General features: G+C 39.6%; 1 protein-coding gene across 17 annotated transcripts in view; it reads left to right on the top strand.

Annotated features, from left to right (window-relative positions):
- Nucleotides 1-27,831, top strand: part of TENM2 (teneurin transmembrane protein 2) — a 2,391,334-nt gene that overhangs the window by 1,991,221 nt on the left and 372,282 nt on the right. For 15 of the 17 annotated variants that reach the window (XM_045040340.1, XM_045040320.1, XM_045040321.1 and 12 more), the window contains one exon: nucleotides 21,759-21,968. The exons of the other annotated variants lie outside the window; for them this stretch is intronic. In XM_045040340.1, the coding sequence (XP_044896275.1) occupies nucleotides 21,759-21,968 (210 nt within the window). The remainder of the gene's footprint in view (nucleotides 1-21,758; nucleotides 21,969-27,831) is intronic. 17 annotated transcript variants of the gene reach the window in all.

The following is a 27,831-nucleotide window of genomic DNA, read 5'->3' as shown; positions in this document are numbered from 1 at the left end:
ACCACAGATTTTACCCTTGGATTGAAAATTCAAGGGCCCATAAGGACCAGCTAGGCCATGTGAATGAATGAAATAGCCAGGGATCAGTAAGAGGGAATAGGGAGGTCTGTGTCAAATTGGAGAGTACATATTTTAATCAAAGGCATTAAAATTAAATTAAAAGCAAGGAAAAAAAGCCACTATTTTCGTCTTGTTTCGTGTTCTGCCTCTCCCCCCCCCCCCCCATTTTTGCGGGGAGTTAATAGTAGGTCTGTAGTGCTGGATTCAGAGATTTGTGTGACGCAGCTGAGGTTTGGCGTTAAAAATGCTAAATAATTACAACTCTGAATTTTCTCATGTTCATTCATGAATGTGTGATCTTTCCCACCTAGTACTATCACTGTTAGAGTGCATGAATCACTAATTGTTACCCCAATCCCAGGAGATAAATTTCTCCATGGAACCCAGGAAGAGCAAAGCCTTGAATCCTATTTATGAAGAAATGTGTCAGCCTTTGTGTGAGATTTCTGTTTCACAAGTTAAAATTCTGTTGTTTGGAGTAAGTGGAAGCTTAAGAGGGGCGTGGGGAGGTGTTTCAATACTCTGCTGCGGGTAGAGGGCACTGGTGGACAAACCCTGTGAAACAGCCAAGTTATCTTAGTTTGTCCCATGATTCACGATTCTGAGTCCTGGTATGAAGTTCTTTGTCTTAGACGAGAAGATAAACAGTTATTGCTTGTGTGTATAGTTAATAATTTTAAAAAGTTACAAACAATAAGGTACATATATCCAGATTTGTCCTAGTCACCAATGATATTAAGCAAGGATTTTATAGTGCCAAGTACTACAGAAATATTTGATAAGGTGAGAAAACCTGTTATCTTTTTCCTTTCTGGATGTTTTATCATCACTTGGTTTAAGGTGTAACAAGTTCCTACTGCAAGGCTTCCAAATTTGGCCTTGGATAGAAAGAATACCAGAGCTCAAGGATAGACTTTTGACTATAAAGAGTAAAACAGTTCTGGGACTTAAGCTTTGTAGTGGACATCTCTGTTTTTGTGGAAAGCAGCAGCAAAAAAAAAAAAAAAAAAAAGTCTTATGGTCAAGACGTGATTGGGTCTTTCTGCTGGAGATAGGGGGAGATTCCTGCAGCCCACTTGTTTGAGAGGGATGTAAGTTGGAAAAGAAGCAAACAGAAGTGCCATGTTGCTTCCTCCTCTCTTCATTTCTTTGATCAAAGAATTATCAACTCTTTTAGAAATGTCTCTGTTAGAGTTATGTCACTTGATACTTTAATTGATATGTTTTTTTAAAAAAAGGAAAGATAGTAATGTTAGCTGTTTCTTGCCTAATAATGTCTGCAGTACACACAGAGCTTTGTCCATTCCATAATTCTCATTCCCCCATTACTGTATCTCAGACACCCTTAATGGAGAACCAGTAGCCACAGATGCTTGAAATAATATTGAAATTATTTGAGCAAAACTTCTTTTTTTTTCTTTTTTGAGAGAAAGCAGGTGAGAGGGGAAGAGAGAGAGGGAGAGAGAATCTTAATCAGGCTCCATTCTCAGGGCAGAGCCCAACTCAGGGTTCAATCCCACCACCCTAGGGTCATGACTTCAGCCAAAGTCAAGAGTCGGATGTCTAACCGACTGAAAAACCCAGGCGCCCCTTTGAGAAAAACGTCTAATTAAGCTATTGGGAAATGTGTACATCTACATTAAAACTGTAGTTAGTTGATGTGCTTATCAACTTTTGTAGGATTTTGCAAGTTTAAACCACTCAAGTCAAAGGCAGAACTAATAAGGGCACAGTTGAACTTAATATATTATGTCAAGATTTACAGTAACAAATTATTGTTTTTCAGCTATGAAGATATCATTAAGCATATGCCAAGCAATCAGCACATGACTGTAATAGGTTCATGAAGGAAAGGCTTTTTCTAATCGTATTCAGTGGTGTTTTTCCCAAGACAGCAACAGCTTTTATAAAATGATGGTTATATCTCCTCATTATAGAATCTAATCTCCCCAAAAGACATTCAGCAGCTGCAAAACGCTAGCATCTTTTAGTTGTAAATTGTTTTTTATTATTTATCCCTATTTAACTAAAGAAGAAGTGGCCATCAGATGATTTAACAAGACGAGAATTTAGCAGTTTTAATGTTTGACAGCACCCAATTGTTAGCCCATGCATTGATCTCTTTACATCTGGGCTTAATGGTAATTGGTGTTTCTTTGCGTTTGTGCCTCTACTGTATAAGCGGAGTATGAGTCTGATTAGAAAGCAAATGTGCATGATCGGCTCTTTTACATTTCTTGTTAGCATGGAGTTCCAAGTTATGTGTCCTCCTCATAACATTTAGAAAATTGCAGAATTAGACAAAAAGGAGCACATGTGTCCTGCGTGTCACATTTTCATTGCAGGTGTTGTCATGAACTGGATTTGTTACCCACGGAGTCATACAGGAAAGTAGGAAGATGGAAAGCTCTGTTTGAGTGATGGGCATTATGATTTACTGGTGCGCTTCCCGTTGTAAATGATGCTCCACAGTGGGAGCACTCTGGGAAGCGATCATGCTCTGTTTGAGGCTGTTCTGTGGAATTTAAAAATAAAATGGCACTAATGAGTTTTCGCATCACTCCATTGGTAGAACTCTCAGGGGACAACCAACCAATTTAAATAAATAAGGTTCCATAACCCTATGGGAGATTACAGGGCTCAGACATTCATTTTAATCGAGGCTCCATTTGAGAAGAGGAAATTTCACTCATAACATACTTTTAAGTCGATGGTTCCAACGTGATTTTGTGGTGATGTTTCCTTTGTTGCTGTTTTAAGGAAAATGTTTGCCTTCCTTTACAGGATTTGGCATATTTTCCTGGAAAGGTTTGAAGCAGTTTCCCCACAATTAATGCTGCATGGCAGTCTAGAATGGTGGGTCACTCAGAACCAATTAAACAACTGTTTCATTCAAGAGACTGTCACAATTTGCTTTTCGCTTACTCTGTGCACACTGAAATTGTGTATTTGTGGTCAGTCTCTATCCAAGCTTTAGACTTTTGATTTTATAGATAGAAATTCATCTTCTAGTTTTGCAGTAAGATGAGTCAACCACAGTAAAATTCAAATAAGACTTTTTAAAAAAACACCCAACTTACAGAGCTTTACATGAATAGCTGCTTCCCTATCATGATACCTAGGAACTTGATACTGTTGTGAATCTACATTTCTACTTACTCAATAATTGTACCCTTAATGCTGTTTACCATTTCATTTGTATTATTTATATATCAACCAAAGGGTATGAACACTAAAAAATAATTTCACATCACCTATCTTCCATTTCTTTTCATTTTAAAAGCCCTGAAGTTATAGTTCTCCTATAAATAATAATAAAAAAGATGCTATATTAATATTTCAGCAAAGATCCCCATCTACTCACACACGTACAAATACATATTCTCTAATATATACACACACCCCTCCCTACAAATTAACTGTGCCTGAGGCTTGCAAGAAAATCAGGTCAAGCTAAAGGAGAAATCAGAGAACAGGACCAAAATTAATTTACTACTCTGTACCACATGTGAATATGAGTTTGCAGGGAAAATGGCTTATTTTCTGGACCATTCCTATCCCTGTATATGTTGAGAAATTTTAACTTTGAGTATGTATAGCATTGCTTTACCCAAACAAAGATGAAAGCTCAATTCTCTCATCTTAGATTTTATATTTTCTTAAGTCAAATAAAAGATGGGTGTCTGCTGTGTCAGTTATGCTCTGTTCCAGAACCTTTTTTACCTCCTTTATCCTGGGACATATTTTTTACTAAAGTTGTGAATAAAATCGTGATTCACCTGTCTGGAAGTGTTTTCTAGGCAACAATTAGCATTACTTTAGAACATTTATGGTAGTTTACAATCCAGTTATGTCTTCTTACACTATGTGCTAAAGCCAGTGCATAGCCTAAATATGGTAGGACTCATGCCTCTGTAGCCATGCTCATTCAGGCCCCAAACGGAGTTGTTATTGAGTACTCTCTTGCTGTCACACCTGCATTAATGCATCAGCCAAACATATTAGCTTGACCTTCAAAATATGTCCAGGTTCTGATCTTTGCCACCATTGTCACTACCACCACCTCTCCATTCCAGGCCCCAGTAATCTTTGATCTGGATTATTGCAATCATATTCTAATGGGTCTCCCTGCTTTTGCCTTTGCCTTCCTTAGGGCTCTTGTCAACACAGCAGCTAAAGTGATTTTGCTAAACTAAACATCAGACATGTCACTCCTCCCCCAAGAACTCTCTAGAAGCCTTCCATCTCACTCAGATTGGAGGCCAAAGACCTCACAGTGGCTTATAAGGTCTCCCTCTTCTCCATCTCTCATTGCAGTGCAGGCTCCCTGACCTGCTTGGTATTCCTGAAATGCATCAGGCATGCTGTCAGCTCACAGCCTGTTTTCATGTTACTCCTTCTGTCTGGACTTTGCTTCCCCCCAGATACCAGCATGGCTCCCTCTCTCACTACCTTCAGGTCCCTGTTCAAATGTTACCTTACTTGGAAGGTCTTTCCTGATGACCTTATATTAAGCAGTATCCACCCTCATGAACCCCACCTTTCCACCCCCCATTCTCCTTACCTTTCTCTGTTTTCCCCCTACAGCCCATATATGCATGTGTACTTAAATGTATGTGTTTGGGTATGTCTTTAAAGTCATGTATCTATTGTTACTTTTGCTATTTTTTATTGGTTTTCCACTCTCGCCACCAGAATATAAGCCTCAGGAAGGCAAGAATTCTGGTTTTTCACTTCATAGTTTCATCCCATAAAATAGTACCTGGCATATATTAGATTCTCAAGGAATATATGTTTAATAAATGGAAACAAGGGAGGGAGGAAGAGAAAGGAGGAGGGCAAGGTTCAAGAGTCTTTTTTATGATGGCTTCTCTGGGAACACTGATGAGATTTCCCCATTGTCCTTTTTATTTTCCATGCAATCACTTATTTCAACTTCTCTTGTCCTGGAAAGAAACTATTTTAGTTTAAGTGCACATATGCCAACTCTTTGCTTAAACAACATGACTAGTTTACCACAATGTTAGAAAAAAATGGGTTGGAAGAGGAATCACGCAATTTCACTTTTTGCCTGGACAGTCACCCCATCCTACACCCACTTTGCCAAATGAGCAGAGCAAATGCACCCTTACCTCCCAGGTAAACATTAATTACTGTTTGCACCATGCTTTGGGATCCACAGATGAAAGCATTCATAAAAGCAAAAGGTGTTATTACATTGAAAATGGTTATAGGCTTTCATTTAGTTCTGGAAACTGATCAAGCAGGAATGTTGAAACATGAGACTAAGGTTGGCCAAATATTACACTTGTTATAATTAATTTGAGCTTAAGCTCCAACACAGTGACATGTTTCCTTTAAATAGAGTTAAGTTCTCTAAGGATGCATGAATCTATATGGGTCTCACTTTTCAGCTGGGAGCTAAAATTTTTCAGATATGCAGAAGGCAGGAAGACAAATGTGTTTATGACTTCTGGTAGGGCAGGGAGACTCTCTGGGAAGACTGCTTGTTTTTGAGACATCTTCGAAATGATCCTATGTCTCTTTTACTCCTAAGGAGAGTGACAAGAATACTCCTAGAACTATAGGGATTTAGAACTGGAGATGAATTTAAAGCGCCTGTAATCATACCTCTCACTAAATGCCAAAACATTCTCTCTTAATTTGCTAACAAGGACTGCTCAGGAATACTTGCATAATCTCGGTGATGGAAAAGCTTATTACCTATAAGGATGCCAGTTCTGATGTTACTCAGTAAATGTTGGAAAGCTCTTTGCTCACTTTTCCATTTTTGTCAACAAATACTTATTAAACACTTTCTATGAGCAAGTACTTTATTAGGTGCTCTGGGAGACAGAAAGATTACAAACAACAACACTAACAGGACAGATTCAACAATCACCTAGAGCAGCATCATAGGCTGAAAGAAAGTTTGAAATGTAGTAGTTACTCAATAAGCATGTGTTGAATGAATAAAAGAGTAGATGACACTCTAGAAAGAATGATAAGGCATATGCCTAAAGAACCATAATACTAGGTGGAACTTAGATAAAGGAGAGGCATAGATAAATGCAGTAGATATTGAACTGAATCTGCCACTGTTAATTTTTATCATTTCTGGAACTGACTTCTCAACCAATTCATAAAAGTCCATTTCTTTTTCTATGGGTAATGACTCAGTTATTTGAGGATTATTACAATTTTCCTTACCCCTTTTGAAGGCTCCAGACCTATAAGGCCTATAGCCTATTAAATGATATCTAACACAAACATCAGTCTAAATTTCTTCTCTTGCATAAATCCAGTTTCTCAATAAGGTTTTTGCAATGATGTAAACCCAAGATGGAATGGATCAGCCAATCCAGATGTGATCACATGAGCATAGACTCCAGTGGGACTCATTTTCTTATGCTTCTCATACTATCTCATACTGCACAAACTGGGCATGAAACTCTTCTGGGACACATGTTTGCACACTGAGAAAACTCAGTATTCTAGAGAACATAGTTTGGAAAACAAGAGTGTAACATTATATGTTGGGCTTTATTTCAGGTGGCAACTGTTTTATATATCTTGGATTAGAAGTATAGGATTATAGCCCATAAATATGATTTGTTGTGAAACCAGATTTTCTTCATCCTAACTTGAACTTTGGTCTTCTATTTGTCCTTCAACTTGAACATTATTAAGAGGAGTGTAATTTGGTGAACAGAGTCTTGGACTCAGGTTACTAATTCGCTGTGTGGTGTGGGAAAAGCCAGTTTCTCTCTCTGAGCCATAATTTTGTCATCAGTGCAATGAAACTGTTGTTCCAGATATTATCTGAGTTTCCATCTTTAGCATTCAGTGGTCTTTAGCCAAAGCTTTCTTTGACTTTAATGCAGATTATTCTATGAATTATACTAATCTCGGGGAAAAAAAGAGCAAGAGGTAGTGAAATAGCTGTTCTAAATAGAAGCATAGCAAAGGATACAAGCAGCAAGTTAACCCTAACCCCAACTTCTAAGATTTACTGACATTGCAGATTTACACATTTGTGTAACAAACTAGCCACAATTGTCTTTGTCTTTCCTCTGTATAATGTGGCAAGTTTTCATAAGAAAAGAAAAAGTTCGAGATTTTTTGCATGTGTTAACTTTAATCACATCACTTCCACTGCACTGGGGTTCATTGGTTGCCCACACAAACCTGTTTGATCCTGTCCCATATTGCATCACCTAACATGTAAGATCTTCACTTTCCTTAAGTCTTTCAGCATTTCATCCCTGGTCAGCAATGGTTTCTTTCTTGACAACTGTGATTATTTGAAAATAGTGTCAAAACAAATCATTTCCTTCTTTTACCCCCTGACAATCACTCAGTGGCTATGCCTTTTCCAGAAACTCTGTTCTTGTCTCTGTTTATTGACTCTTTTCTTTTCTCTCTCCTCCAAAAATTCCCTCACCTAATTTAAATTTTCCCTTGGAAGTTGGGCATACATTTCTCAGGGTTGGGAGAAAGAAACCAGCTCCTAGGGCATGGTGCTGTTTCAGAACCATGGAGAGCGATTCTGGACGGAGGCTCTGGATAATCCCGTTTAGTCAGGCCTTGCCTGTGGTTTCCAGTCTTCATTTGGAATCCCACAGGTGGTGGAGATGACAAAACTCTACAGAGAAGCTTTGCAGTAAGAACTGTTCTCCCCAGAGCTTAGGAGCCAAACCTTACACCACCACATACAAAGAACAGATTGCATCTGGGCCCTGCTGCTGTCCTAATGTCAGCCTGCTTGGCATTTACCTTCCTTCCCCAGGCTGACCTCTTAAGATGGGGGCAGACTCTGGGGGCATTGTTCTAACCGTGCAAACGCTAGCCATTGTGTCGGCATGGGAGAGCTACCAGTTCCTTTCCAGCCCAACACTGTAATTTTATCAACTCTGGCTCAGAGAAACCTATATTTATAATGCTAATTAGGAGGGCACACATTTAATTTGAGTGGAAGACTGTATCTCGCTGAGCCTGATAGCACAGGGCTCAAGCGACAGCAGTCAGAGGCAAAGCAGGCCTTTCTCCCTTCTCCAAGTATTTGAAACAGGGCTTACTCTTGCCAAACAATTTCTCTGTTGGATTAAAAAGAGAGAGGGAGGGAGAGTGCTGAATATGCTGGAGCTCAGAAAACTTTGTGTTTATCTCCCGCCTGCATAATATATTTCTCTGTGCACTGAGAAAACATGCCTCTTATGTTATCTAATTGTTTCCTGACACATTTAGCAACATTTCACACTCTTTAAAGTGACATTAACATTGCTGACAGTGGAGGTGCTTTCATTAGATGGGCTTTGAATTGTAGCCAGGATGCACTGCAGGTCTTCAAACAGGCTTGTAAAAGGCGAGAAAAGCATTATTTATGAAAATAGAGACTTCTCCAACAGGGCCCTGTGGGTGCGTATTAATTTTGCTGACTCTAGTCAATTTAAGGAAGGGTGTGTGTACGCATGTGCTCACATGCACACACAAAACAACTTCTCATGAGCTGAATACACCTTTGTCATCTAACTGGCCACTAGACTGCTAGGCATCATGAAAACCCTCTGAAACATCTCCCCTTCCACATCTTTCTAACCATAGTATAGCACTGCACTATTTTAGACCCAGATGTGTCACTGTGCACCCAGTCCTGAGGCTGAGTAGCTGAGAGGCTGGTGTATTTGGTAGGCATGATTATCATGCTCCCAGTGGTAGAGTTAATTCTCTTTCTTTTCTCCCTTAATGCTTCCTCTTGTCCCCTGTAAGCACCCCCCCCACCTTTTTTTTTTTCATGTCTCCAGCTGTCTATATTAATGCATAGTTTTCCCTGAAGGGTGTATAAGTGAGCCTTCAGAGAACACTATCACACACACCTGCCTTTGCAGGGCCTGAAAAGAGAAATTTGAAGATTCATTCTGACCTTCATGAAAAAAGGAAGCCAGACTTAGAGAAGATGTGGAAAGCGTGAGTCAGGTTGTGAATTCCTGTTAGGATACAACCTCACCTGTGATCTTGACCCAATTATTGATCTTCATATTTTCTATGCAGGCAGGATGGTATTTTGAAATTGTGGCTTTTTAATGATGAAGGAGAGCTCCCTACAGATTATTTTGTCACACCCACACTGCTATCTCTTCTAATCTGCCTTCCCAGCTTATCCTAGCTGGAATTACCCACCCTTCAACAGTTAATGCTGCAGTAACTCTGTGTGTTTAACTCTAGAGATCTGAATTTGTGTCTTGGCTTTGTTTATTACTTGCTGTGTGACTTTGGTCAAATCCCTTGACCTCTATGAGCCTCAGTTTTCTCATCTGTAAAATGGGGATAATAATAGTACCTTCCAATATTTTTGGAAGGATTACCTAAATTACAAACCAAGAAATGTGCTAAGCATACTGCCTACAACATCGTGAATGCTCAAAAGCTTTTAGTGAATACTGTCCTCTTTCACTGGAATATGGATTCATTGTGGGTTTGATGTGGCTAACATACTACAAGTACAACAATAGAATTATGTGCTGGGTACCAGTGGATGGGGTGATCCAGAAAGACTTATAAAGAAGGCTGAACACGTTTAAGGAGGTGTTCAGAAGAAATTAATGTCAGCGAGAAGGGAATACCTTCCATGCACAGGGAAAGATGTGAAACTACATCATAAAATTTCTTAAAGTACTAGGTGCTGTCATGTGATAGTGCAGTAACATTGCACATGTTAATTGAGGCCTGGTAAGGATAATAAGTTTGCTCTAAGTCATACAACTAGCTAGCATCTGGTAGCCTCAGTAAGAGTCCCTGGTCTCCCTATACAACTAGTGGAGATTTTTTAGGTACAAGGCAACAACTTTCAAATGATGTTCAGAGAAGGAATGAGCTAATGTATAGGATATCCATGTCCTAAAAGACTAGACCTCGTACGTCTAGTTTATGTTTTCCATTCCCATTTCAGAATATTTCTATATCTTTAATGGGGAGCTTTTCAGCCTTTCTGTTGTTTATGATATATATCCTAATATATCTCATCTTTAGCATCTTATCAAGGACCAATCAATGAGAAGTAGGTAGGGTAATGTGAGTATAGGCAGCAGAGGGATGAAACAGTCCAGCATCTGCTGCCTAGAGCCCCTGTTTTATCTTCATTGTCTCTAAGGCACATAGCAAAACATAGACTTAGAGTTGAGAGCTGTTTGCTATCTGCAGACAAAGCTTTTGAAAAAGAAAGCTTCCAGTACTGAAAAAGAAAACAATTACCATTTGAAGAGCACTTCACCATTTTCAATGTACTTTTGTATATGTTACTATTTAATTTTAAAAATGTCCTAGAGGGGGACTAGGACAACTACCTCATACCCTTCTAATAGATGATGATAATACATTTACTTCAAAACATTTATATAATGTCTTAATTAATATTTACACTAATCTGTAACATATATTTTATACACATTCTGCTCTTATCACACACCCTGGAGCCTGGATAAGTTAAGTGACTTATCTGAAATTACCCAGACTTGGTAACTTGGCTCTGCCAAGATTTGAACTTTATTCTAGTTTCAGTGCCAACCACATTGTCATCAGTGATTGGTACTTCATCCTTACAAAGGTTAACTAAATTCCATTGTCATTTCCTGTACAGTGTGCTATGAGCTCTAGGTCCAGCATGCCTGGACTCAAATTACTCCTTCCAACCAAACTGTCTCCTACTATCATTATAGTGAAGTTGATATTACCTATCCCAAAGGTTTGCTATAAGATTAAATATAATAATATATGTAAAGGAATTGGAAGTAATGCCTAGCACACAAAGAACTCAATAAATCTTAGTGATCAAATATTGTTATTTCCATATACCATGAACCCAGGAACTGAACATACAAGTAAGCTAGATTCCACATGTCATGGGGGAGTTTTTGCAAGGCCCCTTGAAAATTAAGTTTTAGCATGAGCATGCAGTTTCTTTAAATCTTTCTCCAGCAGTTTTCCCCCCAACTAAGCTCTTTTGGGAGTGTAATGTAGGTTCATCCAATATATCTTCTGCATGCTATTCAGCTCAGACAGACAACTCCATAAGGGACTGCAACATCCACATGGTTCAGCACTTTGATCTCATGTTCTTAGGTAGGCTTGGGTCACAGCTCCCCATCAGTTCCCTAGAGTGGGAAACTTTTATTGTTAGAGTGGGATCATATCTTACACAGGGGTTAGGTCTAAGCTCAGTAGCTAGTCCAAAAAAATGTGATCACACCACCACCCTGGAAAATTCTCTAGAAATGTGCCACCATGGAGACTCATGTATTGCCTCTTAATAAATCTAACAGATTTTTTTCTCCAAGCTTGTCACAGATTGCTGGGTCTTTATTTGAGCATCAGCCAAAGTAATAACTTAATACTCTAGCCACTTGGTTAAAAGTAGAAAACATACATTTAAAATCAGAATCACTTCTTTCCAATAAAATACTTACACATGGAGAGGCACCCAATACCCAAGACCAACAATCACAGCAGCCAACAGTGAAGTCAATGCTGTGTGCATTTGATATACATTGAGTAAGTATTTGTGGAGTGAACTTTGTAATCATCCAATCACACTGTTGTTTCATTGTGTACAAGCTCTCATCCGGGTGCTATGTTACAAAGGTGTATAATCCACAGTTTCTCCTTAGTCACAGTGTCATGAACAAGCCAGACATTTAGACAAATAGGCTAACATATCACAAGTACAGCTGACCCTTCAACAACATGAGTTTGAACAGTGTAGGTCCACTTATGTGCAGATGATTTTCAGTAAATACAGTCCAGTACTGTAAATGTGTTTTCTCTTATGATTTTCTTAACATTTCCTTTTCTCTAGCTTCCTTTGTTGTAACAATACAATACAGTATATAATAGGTATAACATACAAAATATGTGTAATTGACTGTTGATGTTTTTGGTAAGGCTTCCGGTCAACAGTTAATCGTTACAAGTAGTTAAGTCAAACGTTACATGTGGATTTTTTTTACTGCATGGGTTGTCTGCACACCTAGCCCCCACATTTTTTAAGGGTCAGTTGTATAACAATAGAAGTTTGTTCTGGATACTTCTGGGCCGGGTGATCAGGAAAGACATAAAAAAGGTTCTACTTGATCTGAGTCTTTAAGGTGTTCGGGAGGAAGTTGAGACTGCCAATGAGAAGGGAATACCTACTATGCACTCAGAGGCATGTGAAGAGAGAGAGATAGGTATTCAGTAGTATAGTAGTTTTGATGTGGTTAGAGGATAGGGAACAGGAAGATCTGGCAAAAGATGATTGCCATACAAGAGTTGCAACCTTATTATGTAAGCTGTGGATACTCTTGGGAGAATTGAAAGAAGCAGCATCATGTGAACAAATTTGTACATTCAGAAATATGTTGGCTCTTGTATGGAAGGGAGAAACATAGGAGTGAGGGATACTAATAACTGGAACGCTAGAGTCATAGTCTAGACTATACTGCCCAGTGTGGTGGCCACTGGCCATATATGGCTATGGAATATAAACTTAAATTCATTAGAAATTGACTTCCTCGGTTGAATTAGCTACATTACAAGGGCTCAATAACCACATGTGTTAAACATTGTAGACATAGAACATGTCCCTCATCACAGAAAGTTCTACTGGACAGCACTGATCTAGACATTTACACATCACCAAAATAACAATGCTATTTCATCTTAAAGGAGCTGGGTAATATAATTAGGTACATGTGTCAAGCAACTGAGATGTCAGAAGGTATTTGAAGATTGTGTCACCACAGGTAAAGTGGATTTGTGTCCTCAAAAGGGGAAGCGGCACAGAATCACTGTTTCACTTGGCATTATGAATATGAAAGGGCTGGCATTAGAAAAGTATAGAAATCATATTAGTTCAAAAATAAAGTCTACATTCCATCTATAGCCTGATCTATATTTGACACTTTCCAAAGTGCAATGCTTCCAGGAAGATGTGACATATAAACATGCAAGTTGTTAGATGTAGTAACAACACCCAAATGCATAGAGCCCCGAACTGTGAAGATAGTTCATGCTAGCGCTCGTGAAAGAGGCCCCCTCACTGGGGCAAGTCCAACTGCCTGCCACTCTTCCAATAAATTATGTATAATAGCTTGTGGGAAATCAGGATAGTTTTGTCAGGGCCATCTAAAAACACTTTGTTTCCAAGAAATGCTTAGCTGGGCTTTAGTGAGTTCACTGAAGTGTGAGTGAGGAGGGCAATTAGGTCTTCTGTAAAAATAAAAACTTCAAATAAGGTGATATGAAATGAGTTAGGCTGTTATCGCCTCATTGAGAAGACATGAGGGGTTATGAAAATTCCTCAGGTGAGTTTCAATAAGCTACAACTGAGTTGGAACATTCTCCGGCCTGAATCTCTTGCCTTTGTGAAGACAGCCCAACTATCTCATGGTAAACAGGTCTCCTAGCTCCAGACAAAGGCATGCTATAATTTCTCCCAATGATATCTTAGACTCAACTTAGGGAAATTTTCCTGCTTTCTAACATAAATGTCCCAGTGACAATGTAAATTTATTTGCTTGAACTTTTCTTATGGGGGTGGGGAGTGATCTGATTCTCGCTGAATCAAATTTTTCACTTCTAATATCTGTCCAATTCTTATCAATTGGAAAAAAGAACTTAAATATTGACCATGTAACATAAACGATACTAATCTAAAGCCATCACTCCTGCTGACCCAGGGTTTCTCAACCTTAGCACTGCTGACATTTGGGCCTGGAAATTCTTTGTTGTGGAAGACTATTCTCTGCATTGTAAGATGTTTAGCAGTATCTCTGATTTCTACCCACTACAGGCCAGTAGCATCCTCTCCCCACCACAACAAATTGTGACAATCAAAATATCTCTAGACATTGCCAAATGTCCCTTGGGGAGCAACATTGTCCCTTGTTAAGAATGACATATCCAACCTAACATCAGCAATAAATATAAGCAGGCTGCTACAGGGAATATATAAAATATAATATCAGTATAAAATATAAATGTATATATGTATGTATTTTAATTTAAGACGCTACATTCATTGTGGTCTTCTGCATTCTATAATTATAATCAAAACTACTGTCTCTGTTCTTTTTTAAAAATTGAAAATGTAGATAAGAAATGGAGTCCCTGTAACCCTACCCCAAGATCAGTGTGGTGTATGTAAGGCCCAGCACCTGCTAGAAGGTGATCTGAGTTCCTCTCCAATTCTGAGGACAAACAGCTGCTACAGTGCATGCTTGATGGGTAACAAGTCGACAGCTACCTGCCTGTATCTCTCCTCTTTAGTACCCACAATATTCTTATAAATCTAGATACTTTCCACCATAAGTGGTTTCTCTGGGACCCCACATGTTTGATTTCTTGTGATTTAAAAGGAAGTGAGTCAGCTTACAGAACATGGAATTCTTATAATACTGGAGACAGAAAATCTGGAATCTATTTTCAGTTCTACTAAATAACTTTGTGACATTGGCCAAGTCATTTTCTCACTTGGGCTTGATGATAAGTTTCAGGCAGGATGTGTTTGGTTCTAAGTGACAGAAATCAACTCAAGCTGGCTTAAAGAACAAAACAACAAAAAATTAAGGTAGAGTAGAGAATAAATTAGTTCATATATTGAAAACATTAGTGGTAATGTTGCTTCAGGCCTGGCTGATTCCAGGTACTCTATTGATGCCATTAGGAATGTCTCTCCCTTCTTAGCACATCTCTGCTTGCTGCCCTGTTGACTTCATTCTCAGGCAGTGTCTCCCCTTGAGTGGTAAGATGGCTGCGTTGTTCCAGCCTCAGCATCTCCCTGAGCCTCCCTACCTATGGCACAGTCATGCACACACACAGTAGTTGTTTCTGAACAAATTGGAAACAATAAGCTCCAAGTGTCATTAGCTCCCTCTAGGCCCTTGTATCTACCATGTGTCAAACACAATTCTAGGGACCTTATATATATTCTCTCCAGTCTTCACAACAACATATGAAGTCCCTGTTATTATCATCAGGCCCAGAGAAGTGAAGTAAGCTGCTCAAACTCACACAGAAAGTAGCAGAGCTCAGTCAGCCTGGCTCCAAAGTCTATGCCTCTCTCTTCCTCACGTGGGCTTTGGAGGACAGAAACAATGAGGCAGGCCAAGAAGTTAGGAATGGGTTGCATAGTGCACAGAAATACTTCATGCATGAAGGCAGAAACAAACATTTGCAAAAGATCACATCCAGTGGAGTCCAAGGTTTCATTTATGTCATGGTGAAAATTGAGAATGGAATAAATTGGCAACTCCAGGCTTCGGAATAATCCATTGTAGCTGTGGCAATTCACACACCTGAGTGGCCATCTTGGTAATGACTCTCAGGTGTATCTCTAGACAGTGTTGTAATAATTATGGAAGGGGCATAAATAAAATCCCTGAGCCTGATGCTTAGCACATGATACAGGCTGAATAGATGTGTGGTGGCTTCAGCCATGTCCCTTCAGCTGAAGGCAGAGAATTCAGCTAAAGTTTCAGGGTACCTTGTTTGTGCCTTTTGTGGCAGTCACTATGGCTACCATGCCCCAGTGTGTCACTGAAGCCCATCATACCTTGAAGAATGTCCCACTACACAGCCCTCCGCAAACCACATTTGCAGAACTAGGCAGAACTCCAAAAACTGATATATTTTCCTGAAAAAATGTTCTCATGGAACTCAAAAGCAAGTAGGCCCACATTTCTAAAAAATTCATTGATTACAAGCAATAGGAAGGCAATATCTCAGATACTGAAATTATTTCTCTTTACACAAATAGGTACCTCACTCTTTATCCCCATCAAAAATATGGGTTTCACAAACCTCAAGCATTTGGGGAGGAAAATGGTTAGTCAAATATCTGAATAAGCAGAAAGTACTAGGAAATGTCATTAGGACAATTGTTTGAATTCTCTAACCAACTGTTTAGTCTACGTTAATACAGTTATTTTGCAATACTCAACTTTAACTCAAAAGCTATTTTTTATTAAATTCTTGAACTTACAGAGCCACAGAGTATTTCAAGTTTCTGGTTCACGAATTGCTTCCTGTCTTCACAAATCATTATTTATTCGATGTGAATGGTCACTGTGGTAATTTCCGGGAGGAGACTTGATTCTGCCCATGGTTAATTACCTCCCCTAGGATAACCTCAATGGTACATTCCAGAAGGGGACTGATGAGTTTGGGGTTCACATCCCATTCATTTGTTAGCAATTATTCTTGTCTGATGCAGAAATACTAGAATGAACCATTCAAGGCTTGGGTTTTGGAGTCAGATTGCCTGGATTCAAATCCAGCTATCTCTGCTGTTTGCTACCAGAGCATTGATAGGAAAGATAGCCTATTTCTTTATCTGTAAATGGGGGTGATAATAGTGCTTGGTTCATAGAAAATTTGTGAGTATTGAAAAGAAAAATACATGCATAATATTTGCTCATTTCTTAGCACAAAGCGAGATCTTACTTTTAAGTGGTAATACCGCCATTGAAATTATTATTTTGGGTTTGTTTATTCCTGGTACTCGGTTTTTGTTTGTTTAGGTTTTTTTTTTTTTTTTTTGGTTTTGGTTTTTTGGTTTCTTGTTTGTTTTTTTACTGTCTCCTGATCATTCTGTCTGTTCCACCAAATATTCTGACAACTTGTCACTACATAGATCAATTATGCATTGTCTATACAGAATATTTTAATATCTTCTTGCCATTAATCTTTTGAATGAAAAAGGAACCAGTTGTTTTAAGTGAATTTTGGGAATTGATCTGCAACATGGTCCCCATCATAAATTAGTGGATGTATTAACAACATTTAGGCAGACCAGCAATTTCACAGATAATATTTACTGCTTTGGGGATGGAGGGGAGATTGTAGCCCTTTCTTGGAGAACTAAAGTTGAATCCAAATCAGATTAAGGAGGGAAAATGGTGGTGTAATTGAGATGATGGGAATTGGAGTAACGTTCCTTCAAACACAGATGGTGTAGGATGAAGGAAGTTTTCAGGTATGGCTGAAGCTGTTGGTGAATGAAGGCCTGGATCATGGGTGGCAAATAGGCTCTTGGCACCTTCTGCCTTTCCTCTATTCCTGGTCCAGGATTGTTCTAATTGATCATGCCACTGTTTTCCACTGAATCCAGGGCACCCCCGAATCCTTCTCAATACAGCAATCCAAAACTACCAATCTATCCTAGTTATCAAGGGAACTTCTTTGTCCAGCTGTAGATCTTTTAATCAGAAATATTTTACGAGTTGAAACTATCTCAAAATCTTACTCATTTGGAAAAAGATAAATTAGTAAAATCTAAATTAGTCTCCATTTTCAAGGTTGTGGGGGAACCCAATCACACAGATAATTAGTTAGACTTTGATTTACATGGGGATCTTGGAAAAGACACACACATACACACCCACACATACACAAGACCATATGAGTTTAATGAATGACATATTGCTGCCTTTGCATGTTTCCTCTTGCTGTTTTAACAGATTAATTAAACCAAGTTTCCCTCTATTTTCTGGGGACTCTCTACACTTTCAAAATGAAACTTCAGAAATAGTTTGGGGGTCAGGGCGTCTGTGTAATGCATAAAGTAGGAATTAGATAAGTACATACCCCTGGTTACACGCCCATCCCACACTAGGTATTTTAGTAAGGAATCATGGTCTATAAAGTGAGCCTGTATAAGTTCCAACTTTTTCCCCTGTACTTTGGAACCTGTTTGTGTCTGTACAGATGGTCTCTGTCAGTTGGAATAGTCGGGGGAAAAATGTAGCATAAGTGAACAAAATTAGCAAATGACATAGCAAACAGAGAACAGCACACAATTTGATTGGGGGCAGATCTAGGGACTGAGAAATTTCCCAAGTAATGGTAGGTACCATCAAGCAGCTTAAGGAGTTACCAAAGCACAGATTTGAAGAAGGCAGGAAAATAACAGGAATCAGACAGTTCCATGATGTGTATTTCAATACATTGATGTAACCCCAGTGCTTTCATTGTGGTATGACTGCTCTTCCATTGTCTGTATTTGTATAAATTAAAAAGCAGTTCTGTCTGTACTATATGATATGAATTCATGCTGAACAAAATTTCAAAAAGTTCATGTAAAGAGTGATTTCACAGCAACTATCATATCAGGCTCCTGGAAAATTGCACTTGAACTTCAGTTCCACCTCAGTCACTCAAAGGAATTTAAAAATTGGCTTCCAGCCATTCTTGTTCTTCAACATGCATTTCCAGATATACCTCAATAATACAAACATTAAAGCCTATTGATTGTGAGTTAGAATCTGTTCTTACCAGAGCCTCACTGCTAAGTGGACGACAACACTGACTTCACTGTGCCCTGGTCAGGACACCTCCAAATTCAGGGCGTTGAAGAAAGCACAGGGTAACACTGCTGTGAAGGAACCACTTTGAACTTCATAACAAAATTACAAGAAAAGCTTTGAACTCTGCCAGATGATAGATGCTATAAATAACCATTTATTCAAAGAAATGTTTCTTACTTGAAATTTTGAGAGTGCCTTGGGACTAGGAAATGGGAAACAGGAAACATGATTTGTAAATCAACCTTCCCTGCTCCTTATAGGTCATTGTCTTCTTCGCCTTCTCCTTTTCCTTTTCCTCCATCATCATTGTCATCGTTGTCATCATCATGCTATTAGGGCAAATGCAATACAGAGTGGTTAGAGGGTAGATTTTGGAACACACAAACCTGAGTTTTACTCCTGGTCCCTGTCACCTGCTAACTATGAGTTTTACTGCTCTGTGCCTCAGTTTCCCACTTACAAAATGGGGATTATAATAATTCTAACCTCATAGGATTTTTTTGGGAAATAGATGTTATATATAAAGTGGCTGACACAGTGAGTGGCAGTCATTGCACAAAAACATTGGCAGTTAAAATCCTAACGATGGTAGTTAGTAGAGGGATAACTATGGGAGAAGTATTGATTAATGTTAGCCCCAACTCTGATGGAACTCTGAGGTGTTCAGGCTCGCTTTGTGAGAGCCTCTGGTAGGAACATGCCTTACATGGCTTCCAAACTGTTATACATAAATTGATTTTTTCAAATCAAACTCCACTTACCCATTGTTCTATTTCAAGGATGATGATTTGTTAACTGTGTTACTGGACAGGAGCCCCTAACATGTGAGCTGTAAGAGTCTCTTATTCCGTGTCTCTTTCTGCAACTCCCACCCTCAAAAAGGGCAATAAGCTAGTGGCTTGGGGGCTCAGTGCTACTGTTTGTCATGTTTCCTCTTGTTTCAAAGATTGTTCAGGCATCAACTGTCCTGGGAATTCTTGTTGAACTTTCCACCCTGACCTCTCCCTGGCCGGGCTAGACCAAGTGTCCCTTTCCTTCACCTCGACAACACCATGTCATTACATGCCTCCTCCTCTTATCACATGGTACTTACTGTCTGCCTCCCCCACTAGACTGTGACCTCTATGAGAATAAGAATGATGTCTTATTTTTTTATGTTTATTTATTTATTTTGAGTGAGAGAGAGAATGTGTTTGCACAAGCAGGGGAGGGGCAGAGAGAGAGGGAAAGAGAGAATCCCAAATAGGTTCCTCACTGTCAGCACAAAGCCCTAGGCAGGGCTCAATCTCATGCATCATGAGATCATGACATGAGGCAAAATCAAGAGTTGGTCACTTAACTGAGCTACCTAGGTGGCCCTGTCTTTTTTTTATGTTCTCAATATTGAGTGGATTATACATAAGACTCACTTTTAAATTTTACTGAACCAAACTGATCTAACAATAACATTTAATGCCCTGAGGAATAGATCGAGAAATACAATTGTAAAGGTGGCCACAAAAAAATGGCAGCCATTTGAGATGCTGAAAACATATTCACATATGTAGTCCATCTAAAAGCAGGAAAACACATTTCTTCTGACTCAGATACTTCTTGCCTGAGTTGAAACTCTAACCTGATTTCTTGGGTTTGCTTTGTCAACACCCTACCCTTCTTTCCACACCTCCAGCTCTAGGGCATATCCCATGGGCTGCTAGTCTTGGCTCATTTTTTTGAACTTCCCAAATGAGCAAACCAGCATGCAAGCAATTGCAAGGACCCCAACATGTAAGGGTGAATCAGGTGAAAGTACACACAGCAATTATCTTCACTCAGCAATTTGGCTGCCAGGAGCTCCCTGCCATGTGAAAGAGAGGTTGCAGCAGGCTTCTGTGTGGTAGGAGAACTTTTTGACCCTCTCGCAGCTCCAAGTTACTGCCCACCACCTGCTGGCTGGCTGCTCTTCCTCCTGCTTGGAGTAGCCGAGCTTTGTAGGAATTCCCCCATGGTATGCAAAACAAAACAAGAACAAAACGGTGGTGGACAGAGTGGAGGCATTGGCAAATTCTTTAGGATGCAAATGTGTGGCCCTTTCTACCTCTACCCTAAACCAGTTTGGTTGCTCATTCATTCTGCAAGTGCTGTTCGTTAGGAAATTATTGAGGGTACAGGGGTGAGTAATGTAGGCAGATGTCCACCTTCACATAGTATTAAGGGCTATGAAGAAACTTAAACAGGCTAATAGGATAGAGCACATAGGTGAGCAGCTTGCAAGAAGGCAAACAGGAAAAGTTTCTAGGGAAGGAGCAGGCTTGTAAAAATCAGTGAGATGGCAGGTGGGGAGAATATTCCACACGGAGGAACAGGAAATGTAAAGACTCAGAAGACAGAATGATATGGCATGTTCGAGCAACAGAAGTAAAGATGGCTACATTGGCTGGAGAATAAGGGGGCAAGTAGAGGCCACTATTGGAAGTAAGGTGGAAAAAGCAGCTTGTGCCAGAGGAGATAAAACACGTAGGTCATCACAAGGAGTCTTGGTTTCTTTCTACATGTAGTGAGAAGCCGTTGAAGGGTGCCAAGCAGGAAAGTGATGAAACCTGATTTCTGTCTTGAATATATTACTCTGGGGGTGCTGGGTGGCTCAGTCATATGAGTATTGGACTTCAGCTCAGTTCATGATCTCACGGTTTATGAGTTTGAGCCCTTTGTCAGGCTCTCTGCTGTCAGCACAGAGCCAACTTCAGATCCAGTGTGCCCCTCCCCCACTCGTGCTCATGCGTGCTCTCTCTCAAAAATAAACATTTTATATATATATATATATATATATATATATATATATATATATATATACATACACATACATACACACACACACACACACACACACACACACACACACACACATTCTGGCTACTGTAGAGAAGGGATGCAGACAGTAGGGAGTGTCTGGATGTATGGCAAGAGAGGAAGCAAGGAGACCAGTAAAAGAGATAGTCCAGTGAGAGATTATAGGGAATTATAGTAGGGCTGTAACAGGGAAGATAGAAAGAAATGGATGTTTTCCTGAATGATTGCACTTCAGCCCTTTAGATGGATATTTCCACTCATGCTCATTTTGTGAAATATGTAGCTACCTGCAGTATGAATTTGGACATTTGGAGAAACATCAAAACACTCAAAAAATACATTTGGAGCATTTCTTTCTTTCTTTCTTTCTTTCTTTCTTTCTTTCTTTCTTTCTTTCTTTCTCTTTCTTTTCTTTCCTTTTTTTTTTTTCTTTTTGGATATTTATATTGTGAGGTGGTTTCAATGTAACTTTCTCTGGATGCTCTCATGACACTCATTGCTGACCTTTGACCCCTCTGTCCTCTTTCCCAGGTCGTCCCATTCCACCTACATCCTCGTCTAGCCTCCTCCCATCTGCTCAGCTGCCTAGCTCCCATAATCCTCCACCAGTTAGCTGCCAGATGCCATTGCTAGACAGCAACACCTCCCATCAAATCATGGACACCAACCCTGATGAGGAGTTCTCCCCCAATTCATACCTGCTCAGAGCATGCTCAGGGCCCCAGCAAGCCTCCAGCAGTGGTAAGGAAACTGTGGTGTCTGAATGTGTGGTGTTGTCTGTGTGACATTCTCACGTCTCCGGCAGAATGACAACTCTGACTCGAGGGCTGGGGAGAAGGTGGTGTGGGCAGCATCAGGTGAAATACGCTTGTCGCTTTGTGGCATTGCTGTTCCAGGATACATTTATTGAAGGTCGCAGTTACTAAAGAGGTTTTGCTTATCTTAACAGGGCTTGGGCCTCCTTCAGTGAGAGGGATTTGCCCACTGCTGCACATGAGAGCACTCGGGTCTCAAAGGTGAAGTGTAGAGAGACAATGGAATATTGAATTTTGTATTACTACCATTCTGGTCATAGCCGAGTGACCCTGGACACCCTCACGTGCCCAATTTGTGTGCATTTCAGATCTCTTGCTTTTTGATGGTTGGCTTCTGACTCTTTCTTGCTTGCTTGTTTAGATGATTTTGTGATTAAAATGCATTCCCTTGACATGAATACTGAATGCCTTGCCAAGTCTAAAGTGTTTGGGGGGTGACCTCTCCTATAACCCTCAGCATGTACCGCTTCACTTGAATTTAACAAGCTGATCGCATGGTACCATGATAAATATTGCCTCTAAAACTTGAATTCTCCTTGTGGTTTTCACCTGCACAGAGCAGAGGCACTGGTCACAAGGTTCTGTGCCACCTGTGAGGATTTTGTGGCTACTGCTGCAGCTCCAATCTCTGGATTTTAGGTAGAATTGCCCTGGGCTCAGCAATGGTCATGCCTTATTTTGATGTCTTGTTGGTGAAATGTTCACAAAACATACAAACATAGGAGTGGACGACATCTAGGGTTAAGCACCCATGGCCCAAAGAGAGACGTTTTCAGAAATCAATTGCTCCTGACCCAAAAGCTTTGGAGTTATCGTCTCAATATGTTAATTAACATATCGCATCAAAGGCAATAAGGAGCTTTCAATGCCAAGAGTGCACCTTGGTGAGGTTGTGTTTTGGCTTCATCCACGAGAATATGCCACCACAGGCCTCAACCTCTGGTTTAGAGAGGACCCCCCAAATATACTGAAGATGATTCATTCTGAAGATGGAATGATGGACTGCTCTCTATGATGGCCCATGCCCTTCTTCAAAGCCAGGCCTGATATATTTAGTAAACTCGTATTCTTTTTCAAAAAAATTACCTAATCAAATCTCTCATCAAATGAGCAATCCATTGTTGATATTATGAAGGCCTTTAATCTACCATAAATCTTTATTAGAACTCATCAGAGCTTCTAGTTTGAGAGAAATGTGATTATGGCACTCTTAAAATGACATTACATCATTGGGGTGATTGGTTTATCATTTGGAGAAGAGACATCAATCATAACTAGCATAACCACACAGTAAATGAATTCAACCTTTCTACCGCGGAACAATGACACTGTAATTGCTCAAAATCAGGCTTAAAATGAAATCGGAAAATGCTCTTTCTTCAAATGTGATGTTAACTTAATGGAATATATTATGAAAAATCATGTTTGAGGAAATTCTATATAATTAAAAATATGTGGAAATATATTCCCTTTTTCCTTTCATTGGAACCTGATTTTAGCTACAGAACCACTTTTTGCTGCAGAGATTATGTTGCATTTAATTGAACTATCCTCGCTTATGTTTTGCTGCTTTTTATTTCATACTATGTAATCGTGATGAATATTGTATTATGAAGGACAAGAGGCTTTTGAAATGAGGTGCACCTGCTGATAGCTTTTTAAAAACAGACAATTATTAGGGAGAAAATGAGCTTTTAAAAAGTATATCCTTTTATGCATATATAGATAGCCAGGCAAAGATGATTTCCATAAGAGAGGTCAGTTTGTATCTCAGGGCCATACAGAACGTTTTCTCAGTGATAACACTGAGTGATTTCTTTTCTTTTTTGACATTGTATCAGATTGTAAGTTGTTGATAGGGTATTTTTGTTGGCTTTCTGACTAATCAAGACCTCATTTTGCTGGACACAACAGTTCTGTGTGTTCGGAGTCAAACTTATCCATTTTTCATCAGTCACATCAATTTGTTCAGCTCGCTTAAGATTGATAGTGATTTAAGCTTCAGTAACAGGGAAAATACCACAGAACATTTGAGGGTCCATTTTCATCCCAAATGAGAGCTGTATGGATATGATTTCTTCACCCGAGGGGTGAACACCCGATTGTGCAATACCCTTGTTTTCAGCAGGTACTTATATGAAAACTTGCTAAAGCTCTAGCCAACAGGCAGTCATTCAAAATTCTTGACTCTCGCTTAGCTAAGTGAGTGCAAATCCAGTACAAATATGTGTACTCTTAGGTGTGTGTGTGTCTTGTGGAATGGATTTGGGGTCTAGGGCGATTTGGGGATTCTATCAAGATCTGAATGCTGTTGCCATGAATTTAGATTTGACATAAAGGATCGAAAATAGAGTTTGACACAGAAGATGCAAAGTACAAAGCTGTGTCTCCGTGTTCTGAATTGAATTTGATGAAAGGGGCTGGATTTTCTGTAGGTGTCTTGACACAAACAAAATGACCAGGTGATTGGTTGTGTTACGTTTAGCTGGTTAATTACACAGAATTTTTTAAGTTGGTTTCTTGTCACTGACCTTGTGTTCTGAAGATCTGGTACCAATTTGATCTTTGTCTCTTTCTTATGTGAAATAAAACCTCTTCCAACATATTCAGCCCATACATGATAGTAAAAAAAATTTATTTGGCCTCTTCTTGTTGCTGTTAATACTTAACATTAATGAAGCCCATCGTTAGGAGAGTCACTGTGCACATTTCCTGCCCAAAGAGCCTCTGTTCTAAAGAGACAAACTGGACATAAACTACACAACTAAAATGTTTTTGACAACATGAAAACATCCTCAAAGCAACAAGAAAACTTCACCTTTATGACTTGACTGTCATTATTTTCTATGATGGTAGTGTATTTTTTAGTGGACAGTACTAAAACCTCAGCACCTCCGGAGCCAAATTGTTCTAACCCTCAATCTATGCCAATCGAGCAGATATCCAGATATGGCTAGTGAGATGCTTTGAAGAGTGGTGTTTTCCTTTCCCTTCAAGCATTTTCTTCCAGGTAGCTGAGCTCTGGCAAGTGGCTCATCCCGTGTTCTGATCTTCTGCCAGAGCGGGTTATCTCCAGAGTTGTTTCCTGTATACAGAAGCATAATTTCAAATCCTATGAAATAACTCATCTGGAAAAAAATCTGGATCCCAGCAGCAGCATAATGGAGGATCCTGCAGATGGAAGAATAAGACAACCTTCCAAATCAGAATAGGGTTGCAGTTTGCTATCAGCATACAAGGCAGAAAATATACATGCAGCCACATGATAATCTGAAAACATTGGCTCACCTCCCCTCTCATAAAAGGTTGAATTTTGGGGTTTTTTTTTAAGTCTAAATAAAGGGTTTAAAACCTTCATTAGTAACATCAAACTATACAGAAGGAATGTAAAAAGGAAGTCTCTGCCAGGACCCTTTCATTTGGTCCTTTGTGGCAAAAGAGATGTCTCAGTTGGAGAGTCTTCATTTGTGCATTAAAGGTGCCCCAAGCCCTTTTTTAAAAAAGCAATGTCTTAGTTAATTATAAACAAAAATAGTACATTAGGACCAGCCAGCTTCAGGTTTCCATGAGTGGCCCAAGAATTCAGTTGCTTACCTAACTTAATGATTACCTTACTTATTCAGCATCAGAAAGCAAGAACTCCATCACTTCCCACCTCTTGGCCAAGATCCAGTGTAGAGAACAACTCCATTCATTTATTCAGCCATCCATGCATTCACTCATTCAACCATCTATTCATTTGTTCATTTTCTTATATCTCCCCCATAATATTTGATAGCTTATAACACTTTTTTTTACTGGAAAACTATAATTAGATGACACAATAAGAGTGAAGGAAAAATGTATGGGAGATAGGCTTGATTCTAAGCTTCCTAGAAACCAAAGAAAAAAGGGAAACACATTTAGGACAAGATGCATAACATCCATGAGATGAAAACAAATCAACTTCTTCAGGGAAATTCTATGAATTCTCATAGGGAGGCCAGAAATAAATTTCCCTTAAAAGAGATAATGTGTGCATCCCAGATGACTAAATTCTCAGTACCATGCCATAATACATTTGCTAAAGAATTTCCTGTCAAAATTTCTTGTAAATGTCCCCCACATAAGCCATAGAAAACACTTGCAGTTAAAAGACAATTCTACAAATGTCCAAACATTGCACAGCCCAGGGATAAAACTTGATCCATAGATAAACCTTAGTTTTACCATGTATATACCTCATTCCCAGAGACAAGAGTCCTTAAATATCATTGCTCATGACTAAATTTTTCTAGGAATTAACTGACTTTGAGGTTGTAGTTAGACCTATAAAAACAGATATTCTATGTTACAAATTTGTCTGCCTAGCCACAGATATGTTAGAACTTCTATATTCTGATGAAAATGGAAGCATACCATTCGAGGATGGCCCACCCATCGTCCATGGGGCTGGATTTGGGACAAGCAAAAAGGGGGTACCCAGAATTTTTCTTAAGTTAATGAAACTTCTTCCCCCTTATTATATTTTAGGTTTGGGTGAATTTCTTTTCTCTAACATACTATAAATTGTCTTGCCCTCTTAAGCAGCTATGCTCAGTGTAATTTAATTCAGTTTTGGATTTTCTGAAGAGCTCACAGCAATTACTATGCACATTGATGATTGTCCTGTGCTGATAACACTGACTCCTTTTTTAAAAGTCATTGTACAGTGTGAGGTGCTTTGCCACCTCTCCGCATGTCCTGCATTTTGACTTCATCTTCTGCCCTTTGTAGGCTCTGCTGTCTCCTCTGCTTCACTCCATCATGTGGAGACCTCCACCGCAGGGTTTCTGATCTCAGATTCATAGCAGATGCTCAATATTTATTAAATAAATTAATTAATTGTCTTCAGTACATCCCTTCATTTTATTAATTGACTTATTTTTATCATGTATGATGGAAAAAAACAGATAATTAAAGGGAAGGAGGGCAGATCAGAATGTCTCCACGTGGGGAATATGATTATTTTATAAAAAATATTCAATAGACCTCTTTTGTGTTCTGTTTTGGACGTTTTTAGGCACTGTAGGCCTTTATAGTTCATATTTAAATGAGACAGTTTTAAAAAACCCTGCTTGGGCACATTGTCGTGGCAGGGCCAATGCAAAGAACAGGGTGGATACTCTGGGTAGGACTCCTGACCAGAGAGGGTACACCTGTCTGGGAAAGACTTCCTTTCTCACTTGTGATCTTAGGGTCTGGAAATCAAGTCCCAACGTCATTCCCTTTATCACAATGAGTTTGTTTCGCGCGTGAGCCACTTGGTTCTAAATTCTTCCCTGGCTCAACCTGGCTGTCTGAGTCAGATGTTCAGAGCTCCCTGTAACCCCTTCCTGGGGCCCAGGCAGTGGTTGGCCCTGGCTGCTTCTCCTCCAGAGGAGTTCCCAGGCCCCTGGGCAGTGTGGCCAAGTCCAGGGTGGTGTCTCGAGGGTGTAGAGGTCACAGAGACAGCCACTGCTCCTGCCCTAAGTGCATAGCCACATGGGGTTCGGCCCTCAGCCTGAGAATTTTTCCTCCCCTCATGTTAGCTGTTAGGCCAAGCACTTCATATACCTTTCTTCATTTACTGTTATGTGACCCCCCCCCCCCACCACATCCCAAGGCAGTAAGGTTTGCCATTGTACCCATTTTATTGATGAGACAACTGAGGCACAGAGAAGTGAAGTAACTTGCCCATATCACAAAGCTGGGAAATGAAGAACCTGGATTTCAAATCCAACTTTCCTAACTTCAGAGACTTTTTTCCTCATCCCTCTCTTAAATGTTAA

The sequence above is a fragment of the Felis catus genome, chromosome A1 (genome assembly GCF_018350175.1).
Source record: "Felis catus isolate Fca126 chromosome A1, F.catus_Fca126_mat1.0, whole genome shotgun sequence".
In the NCBI taxonomy this organism is placed as follows: domain Eukaryota; kingdom Metazoa; phylum Chordata; class Mammalia; order Carnivora; family Felidae; genus Felis; species Felis catus.
Note: the sequence above shows the minus strand (reverse complement) of the source record. Positions and strands in the feature narration are given on the sequence as shown.